Consider the following 8,909-nt stretch of genomic DNA (forward strand, 5'->3'; position numbering starts at 1 on the left):
TGTATAGCACGGAAACAGACCCTTTGGTCCAACCCGTCCATGCCAACCAAATATCCCAACCCAATCTAGTCCCACCTGCCAGCATCCAGCCCATATCTCTCCAAACCCTTCCTATTTATATACCTATCCAGATGCCTTTTAAATGTTGCAATTGTACTGGCCTCCATCACTTCCTCTGGCAGCTCATTCCATACACATACCACCCTCTGTGTGAAAAAGTTGCCCCTTAGATCTCTTTTATATTATTCCCCTCTCACCCTAAATCTATACCTTCTAGTTCTGGACTCCTCAACCCCAGGGAAAAGATTTTGTCTATTTATCCTATCCAGGTCCCTCATGATTTTATAAACATCTATAAGGTCACCGAACAAGAGGACACAGCCTAAAAATACGGGGTAGACCATTTAGGACAGAGATGAGGAGAAACATCTTCACCCAGAGAGTGGTGGGTGTGTGGAATGGTCTGCCCCAGAGGACAGTGGAGGCCCAGTCTCTGGATTCATTTAAGAAAGAGTTGGATGGAGCTCTCAAGGATAGTGGAATCAAGGGTTATGGAGATAAGGCAGGAACAGGATACTGATTAAGGATGATCAGCCATGATCATATTGAATGGTGGTGCAGGCTCGAAGGGCAGAATGGCCTACTCCTGCACCTATTGCCTATTGTCTATTGTCACCCCTCCGCCTCCGGTATGTCAGGGAAAACAGCCCCAGCCTATTCAGCCTCTCCCTGTAGCTCAAACCCTGCAATCCTGGAAACATCCTTGCATATCTTTTCTGAATCCTTTCAAGTTTCACAACATCCTTCCGATAAGAAGGAGACCAAAATTGCACGCAATATTCTAAAAATGGCCTAACCAGTGTCCTGTACAGCCGCAACATGACTTCCCAACTCCTGTACTCAATACTCTGACAAATAAAGGAAAGCATACCAAACACCTCTACCATCTCTCTTCATAAGAAAGAAGAACAGCTGTAGACTGTTTGGTCCACCAAGCCTCTCTTGCCATTCGTTAGGAGAAGTGAAGGTGACTGCTTTTGACATCAAGGCAGCATTTGACTGGGTGGGGTATCAAGGAGCCTTAGCAATACTAGTCCCACAGGAATCAGGAAAAAAAAGCTATCCACTGGGTGGCATACCATTCCCAAAGGAAGATGTTGTGGTAGTTGGAGGTCAGTAATCTCAGCTGCAGGACATATCTGCAGGAGGTCCTCAGGGTAGTGAATTCGGCCAAACCCCTATCCACAGGTCAGCATGGCTCGCTCAGGAAAAGAATTTCTAATTAACGATCCTGTGGGAGAAGAAGTTCCTCCTCATTTGTCGTATTTGAGAGTTCCCTTAATTTTAAACTGCTCTCCTTCATCCTAAATTTCCCCACAAGAGGAAACATTCTTACAGCATCTGCCCTGTCAAATCCTTCAGAATTTTATGTCTTTAACTGAGATTACCTCTCACTCTCCTAAACTCCAATAAATGTAGACCGAGACCAATCAACTAAGTTTCATTAAGGAAACATTGTTATCCAAGAAATCCACACGCTGAATCCTTTCTGAACTGACTTTAATGCATATCTCTTTCTAAGTAAGGAAACCAAAACTACACAGTAATCTTACCAATGAAGAGCTGTAGTGATGTTTCTCCAAACTTCTTTGGAGTTTACTTGGACTCCATTCTGGTATTCCTGGAATTATAGAGCTGCCAAACAATGAACCAGACTGACAGGCTGTTCTTCTGTGTAGGACCTCCTCCTAGAGGGATGGCTGGAAGTCCCACACTAACTCTATTAAGGCTGGCCCCAGGGGAATATAACTGAGGGGCAGCTGGGTTTCAGTCCAGGAAAGTGGGGAATGTGTCCTCTTCTTAACCACCATCACCCCCACAACAGCACCCCCAGAATCCAGACTTTTGAAACAACTTATTATAACCATTCAAAGATGTCAATCAAGCAAAGTGAACCATTCGCTTCACTTGTTCATGAAGAATTCTTGCTGAGCTCATGCTGTATGTATCAGTCACGTGTGTAATGAGGACAGGTAGAAACCGAGATGGCATCTTTGTGGGTGGCTCAGTGGTTAGCACAACTGCCTCACAGCGCCAGGGACCTTGGTTTGATTACATCTTTGGGTGACTCTCTGTGTGGAGTTTGTGCATTTTCCCTGTATCTGCATGGGTTTCCTCCCGCAGTCCAAAGATGTGCAGGCTAGGTGGATAAGCCATGGGAAATGTGGGGTGTCAGGGATTGGGCGGGATGCTCTTCGGAGGGTCGGTGTGAACTTGATGGGTCGAATGGCCTGCTTCACGCTGTACGGATTCTATTCTATTCTACTGTTTGCATCACAAATTAACAAATGCTTTGTGAAAGATGTTTTGTTCAGCTTCACATACAGAAGAATGCAATCCCAAACACAGTTGAGTTGCTTTCAGTATTTTGGGGGAATGTAGCATAAGAAATACTGGATAGGTGAGATATTCTCCTCTCTCAGGGTGCAGACTGAGGAAAATAATAGGTACCATTGATCCTGGAGAGAGAGAGATACTGTGGAAAGAAAGTCATCCCTTTCTCACCAATTCACTAATTATGTCCTGAGCAAGACAGTCCATGTACAAGTGGGAAAGGTAGCTAATTTGCACACTGGGAGAGAATGGGAATTTACCTACTGGATAAGGTAGAGGTGACCTCCAATATGGAGGCAATCAGAGTCACAGAAGGGGATCATTGGATTAGCCTCTGAAAGCCACCACACAGACCTTCCCTCCAACCCTCCTGACTCTCCAGTCCCTGCGGTTTCCACTTTGCGAGAAGAGTGAAAATTGCTTCCCTCCTGATCCCCTAAGGAGTAGTCCTGGATCGGTGGGCTTTAGGACCCAGAAGCTGCCAGCCTCTGTGTGTCCAGCAGTATCGAGCAGCCCAGGTTGCCTGTGTCCCTGGGTCTGTGATTTATTAAGAAAGCCGCCCATACCTGTACGTCAATCCTCAATAAGCTGTTTGGTGGGAAAGTGAATGACTTGGTGGTAGGAGTGGCATCTGAGTCACCACTTATCAAGCTCTTCCCCCCCCCACCCCCACACACACACACACACACATACAAGGGTATTACAAGGGGGCATAGCTTTAAATTAAGGGGGGGTAGATATAGGACTGAAGTTAGGGGTAGGTTCTTCACTCAGCGAGTCGTAAGTTCATGGAATGCCCTGCCAGTAGCAGTGGTGGACTCTCCCTCTTTATGGGCATTTAAGCGGGCATTGGATAGGTATATGGAGGATAGTGGGTTAGTACAGGTTAGGTGGTCTTGGATCGGCGCAACATCGAGGGCCAAAGGGCCTGTACTGCGCTGTATTCTTCTATGTTCTATACGCGCACACATACGCGCACACATACACACATTAACACACACACTTAAACAAAGGAACGAGAACATTCCACCCAAAGACTGGTGTCCCTCCCAGATAATGAGTCTTTGACTTAAAATAAACTTTCCTGGTGTACGCAACCAACACTATCAGAACAGCTAATCTAATCACTCACTTCACTGGTTTGATGGGATCTTGCTACATAGCCATTGGTTCCATTTAGTAAACTGTAATTCATGGGATGCAAAGCACTCTGGGACATTCTAAGGGTGTGAGATGTGTTTGGCAAATTTACCTCTTCCCTTCTTTAAAAGAAACATTTGTGTGTTCAGTTTCAGTTAGAGAACAGCAAAACCATTAAAATGTCATTCTCTTTTGATAAATCTTCCTTTTCTATACTTTCAGGATGAGTATCAGTTCTGCTATCAAGCAGCATTGGAGTACCTTGGGAGTTTTGATCATTATGCAACGTAAAAAGCCATTGATCACCAAACTCTAACAGGCCACAATGGACATGGAGCGCCTCTTCTGAGCCATATAGCGTGCTTGAAAAGTACTTTAATTCTAACCACCGCCGGGGGAAGATATTTTGGATGGACCCTAAGGGAACTCAATGTTGTAACCCAGAAGAGGAGAAGGACCCTGGTCTGTTGGGTAGGGGGATCATTTTAATTATGGACACATCCTACTTACCTCAAGTGTTCAACTGTGGTGAAATGGATCTGGATTTCCTCCTGTGTGGACTGTCTAATGAAATATTAAGGACGGGCAAGCAAAAGGTCATTCAGAAAGTGGATGAAGGGAAAACCTGAAAAGATGGGATCCTGTCTTTGGTTACATCATTAGAGTTCTGCTTGCTTAAAATCCCTTTTACTAATCTAAGCTATGGAACAGCATTAAAGGGAATCGCTCACAAAGTCACACTTACTGCAAATGTCTGGTTGGTTTTGGCTACTCTGTAGTCATCAAAGATAGCAGAGGTTGTTTTTTTTCTATCCTGTGGCAGTCCCCACTGGGCCATACCTCATCTATGCATGTTCTGCATCTGTGCCTTCTCCCTACATCAGATTCACTTGTGAATCTATTTTTGATGACTCCATGACTGTCTCCTATCCTAACTGTTATTTTAACTCTGCAGTAGTGAGGGAGCTGCACCCAAGTGAGGTACCACTGCTGATGACATGGATAGTTACAGGCTCATTTCCAGAGAGTGGGTTAGGATGGACATTTCTGACCTTTTTCATGGAAAACCTGAGACCAGTATAAAACATCACCAGGTAACAGCGAGCCAGCCAAAGACATGAGAACATGTATCCTCAAATTGATAAACTGACCAATGGAGTCAGGGACCTGAAGTGGAGCTGAGGAACAGGAAATTCAATTGTACTGCAGGCACATTAAATCTTCTGTTTGATCAAAGCAGAGGTTCTAGAAAAGGCTCTTGCTTGCATTTTGTTAAGAAAGGGATAATGCACATAGGAGACACTAAGGAGATAGTTAAAAATGTTACACAAGGAAAGTAAAGATTAAATTCAAATGACTGCATTTACACATTCCCGCATGAAGCACCAAAGCATTCTTTGTTCATAATTGCAAACCCAGTATGGCACCCATCTAAGTTCTGAGGGGAATGAGTTATACCTAAGGAAGTATCCCTATTTAAATAATAACAACATGATCATATCATAATCATATGTTAATAGTCAGAACAAAAGGATGAATGTGATGGCTGGACAAAACACCACTGTGTTTTCAGGAGCGTGTACATTCCTGAGGGCTGCTGAAGGGGATCAGTGACACAAAGCCCTCAGGACAGTCAATCCATATGTACTCCAATCTCTAAGTTAGGGATTCGAGTCTTTGGACATTCCCTCCTCCTGCTAGAGGACAGTGAAGTGGAAAAGCCCTTCGGATAATTCTGCTATCTGCTTATCTCCATGTCTAATCATAAGAATGCAACAATTCTAAATGTCCTTATTGGGAGGAAGGTGGGAAAGAAGGAATAGTGCCTTTCTTTGTTGGATTGAAGAAAATTAATATCACTGAAAAAGTATTAAATAAATACAACTGTTTTGTTACACATTTGAAATGACCATATTAACACCCCGAGTCATGTCCTGTACATCTGCAAACAATCAACATGTTGTAATGGGTAATTGAGCATCACGAGATCAATGCAGGCCTATAGGTGACATTATAACCACTTGTCTACCATCATCTATCATCACCAGTATCTTTCAGAAGGGCATGGTTTGAGGGTAATCCTAGTTATCCAACTCACATTTTATGGTGCTGAGGCAGATGCCATCATAGATGACATAGTACAGATTTGATGCGATTTCATCTTACACAGAATCAGCCTTTTGTTTTGAGAGACGTGCTGTTATGAATGTTCATCAGTGGAAAGATTTCTCCCCTTTAAAGAGGGCAAAATTTGAATGACCGACCTTGTTGTGTCATTTTGCATTTTTGTAAAAGAAAGGTTTTAATTTGCTGACAGCAACTAAATTAAATTAGCCCACTAAAAGAGCAGTTGCAAGTGGCCACTTTACAGGAACAGTATCATCTTTGTAAAGAATGACTTTCAGCAGGAACGGGTGATTTGCAAACACCATGCATGTTACACCGAACAAAAGAACAAAGTTAACCGTGAATGGGTTCTCTTTAGTGCTTCATCATACCACAGTTTCAGCTCGCCAAGGTTATAAAATATTTTTCCATTAGGTTTGATGCCCAGCTTATGAAATGTGGCTTGCTGATTTGTCTAAACTTCTCCACACTTTGGTCTATAATCCTACCTTCCTGATTGGCAGAGGTCATTTGTAGTTAGCAATGAGTAACTCATGCTTCAATTAACTTTGTCTTTTTGAGGGAACATTACAATTGACTGCCAGTCTGGGGGTCTCTGAGTGCAGTAATTAATCCTGAGCAGTATTTGCATAAATCCGACTTTGCATAAGTATTGAATGCGAATCCCAGATGTAATTCAGCTTCAAGCATGGTTCCTACTTTTTAAAAAGGTAAGCTTTATAATTATCCTTTTATAAAGTTAATAGTTGGTGTATGCATCATATAGTGAAAAGCCCTGTGATGTTTCAGTAATGTCATTCACCATTAATCTGTCCATTGTCATAACTACCAATAGACCAATAACTGAAGGATCTGGCAAGGTTCTCTCCCTCACCCTAACTCCACCTCCCAATATTTCAATAAAATGTCTAAAAATAGACTGCATAACAAAAGACCTTTTTCACTGCTTGGCCTTGGGACTGCAAATAGGAAGCCCATAATTAACAAATGGGACAACTTCAAAGAAATACATGAACAGCATTCACAAGGGGGGAAAAATATACCTAAACCTTGATGACTTGATGAGCTGAGGAGAGCATCGAGACAAAACAGAAGGGGTTGAATTTGTGAGCGGTTTTCTTGAAAATATTTTGTGTTTTGTAACATACGACAAGCATAATCTTTTTTTTAATTGTGTATTTGTTCTTTTTTAACAAAAAAACTATCAGTCAAATTAAAATAAACAAAAAAAACATTTAAAATACATTTATTTGTTCATATTATGTTTAAAGACAGTCTATTTTTTCACTGTAGAAATGTTTGTGACTGGTTATATATCATTGGATTCTGAATGTTTAAAGAGCTTTCTTTGTACCATTTTAAGGATGTGCTTCATTTATCAGAATTGCTTTCCTTCTTTATTTTGCCCCCAAAATGGAACTCTGATATGTTGGGATAAACAGAAATTAGCCTGGGGATCAGGATTGCTACCCTGGGTTTATTCCGACATGTTCCTTGTCAACGTCTGTGATGAATTTACTCAATAACTTGTGGAAGTTGCCAGACTTAACTAGTATGACAGCCAAATTAATGGGATGTTGAAAAACAAAGGAACTGTCATTTGTTTGAGGGCCAAGTGATTATTGCTTTTGAACAACTCTTACTTATAACTGAAAATATAATTGGTTATAAAAACCACTGTGTATGTAGATATGTTGACTTTGTATTAAAGGAAGATTGTCTGGAAAAATGCTCTGGTCACTTTTTCAAGATGTTCTCTTTCAGTGTACATGATCCAATAGGGTATGACACCTGCTCAAAACATTTATTCATTTCCAAGCCCTGGTGCAGTGAACAGATAAAACATTATTTTGCATTAAGTAGCAAAAGATAACACAATGAAAATATTGGTTTTCTTGCTTGAGATTTTTATTGATGAGTCTTTATTGACCATAAAGCAAATGTGACCATTATTAAACAGAGTAGCTTCAATAGGAGGCACCAGTTTGATTTGCCTTTCCCATTGTATTTATACTCCACCTTTCATGGTCTTCAGATGTTCCAGCGTGCTTTCCTCTTTATTTAAGGTGATATCATTGCACAAGAAAGCTATTTCAATGCCCTGTGTATCTTGCCTTGGGTAAGGCCAAGGGCCATTTTGACTGTCAAATTGATGTGATATTTGTATTGAGAGCAATGAAGTCTTTGAGTCACAAAGATCACATTGCTAGCCAATTTCTTGTATATTTCTTCCCAATAGAAAGCAATATTAAATGTTGGCTCAAACCTTTCAAGATTTACTTTCTCTATGCCGTCTCATAGCAACAAGTGTGGTGCCATCCCTGGAACAAAACATAAGGCCAATTTGCCAGCACTTTCTGTTTATTGTTTTTCATGTCAATCAATAGCAAGTGTAATTGGGAGAGCACATCTTGTACATGTTGAAACTGGCCTCCAGCATAATGAGCCACTACCACTGGGCACATAAATAAAAGCCAAGCCATCCACAGGGAGCGTGCCACAAATTTGGAAACTGAGACTCCACACCTGCTGGTTTTCCTTATGAAATCATAAAAATCTCTTAACAGCCGCATGGGAACGTAAGAATATAAAGCACTGGAAAAGGTCACAGTGTCCCATCTGGCCAGTGTCAATAAATCTTGGCACTTCTGAGATATTGGTCCCTTGGGTCTAACTCTACAATTATTTATTTCCAGTTGTGAACCATGTAGAATGCACATTTGAAACTTTTTTTTCCATCGCTGATAAAACAATATGTCTGCGTTGGGCACTGGTGTCAGACTAGAGGCTTTATGCAATAAGATTTTCATGCTCACAGAATGGGATCAGTGAACTATGTCAAGAAGGAAGACACTTTCTGCTCTAACTTGTTTTAATACACAGCAGCTTATAGAAATGGTATGTTGATGCAAGAAAACAAAGTATAAGTTGTAATATCTGGGCCACATACAAAGTGATTTTATATCTATGTTGAAAGCTGTGCTATGGCTTTCAAAATTTGTGGCTAAAAAGATTCAGCTTATATATCCCCCTCTGCAGAATCTTCAGACTGGTGTTGAGATAGAAGTGGCCAATGAAACTTTATTATTTCAAACAGGCACCCATAACCGACAGTATCTGTGTGCAGCAGAATTTGAATATCTTGATCAACAATGTCCAAATGATCATAAACTAGATAAATCATGACAACAGAGGGCAGGATTTTCATAATTGCCTGGATCCCCCATGATTGTCACTGCCTTGTCACT

General features: G+C 41.3%; 1 protein-coding gene across 19 annotated transcripts in view; it reads left to right on the plus strand.

The window, feature by feature from the left end:
* The window catches only part of LOC122565203 (receptor-type tyrosine-protein phosphatase S-like), a 479,330-nt gene extending 471,940 nt beyond the window's left edge, over positions 1 to 7,390 (plus strand). For all 19 annotated transcript variants that reach the window (XM_087976126.1, XM_087976133.1, XM_087976129.1 and 16 more), the window contains one exon: positions 3,757 to 7,390. In XM_087976126.1, coding sequence (XP_087832252.1) covers positions 3,757 to 3,825 — 69 coding nt within the window. In that variant the 3' untranslated portion in view covers positions 3,826 to 7,390. The remainder of the gene's footprint in view (positions 1 to 3,756) is intronic.
* The last annotated feature ends 1,519 nt before the right edge of the window (positions 7,391 to 8,909 follow it).

Source organism: Chiloscyllium plagiosum, unplaced genomic scaffold, assembly GCF_037043375.1.
Source record: "Chiloscyllium plagiosum isolate Xiang-an unplaced genomic scaffold, Cpla_swu_hap1 HiC_scaffold_28, whole genome shotgun sequence".
Lineage (NCBI taxonomy): Eukaryota > Metazoa > Chordata > Chondrichthyes > Orectolobiformes > Hemiscylliidae > Chiloscyllium > Chiloscyllium plagiosum.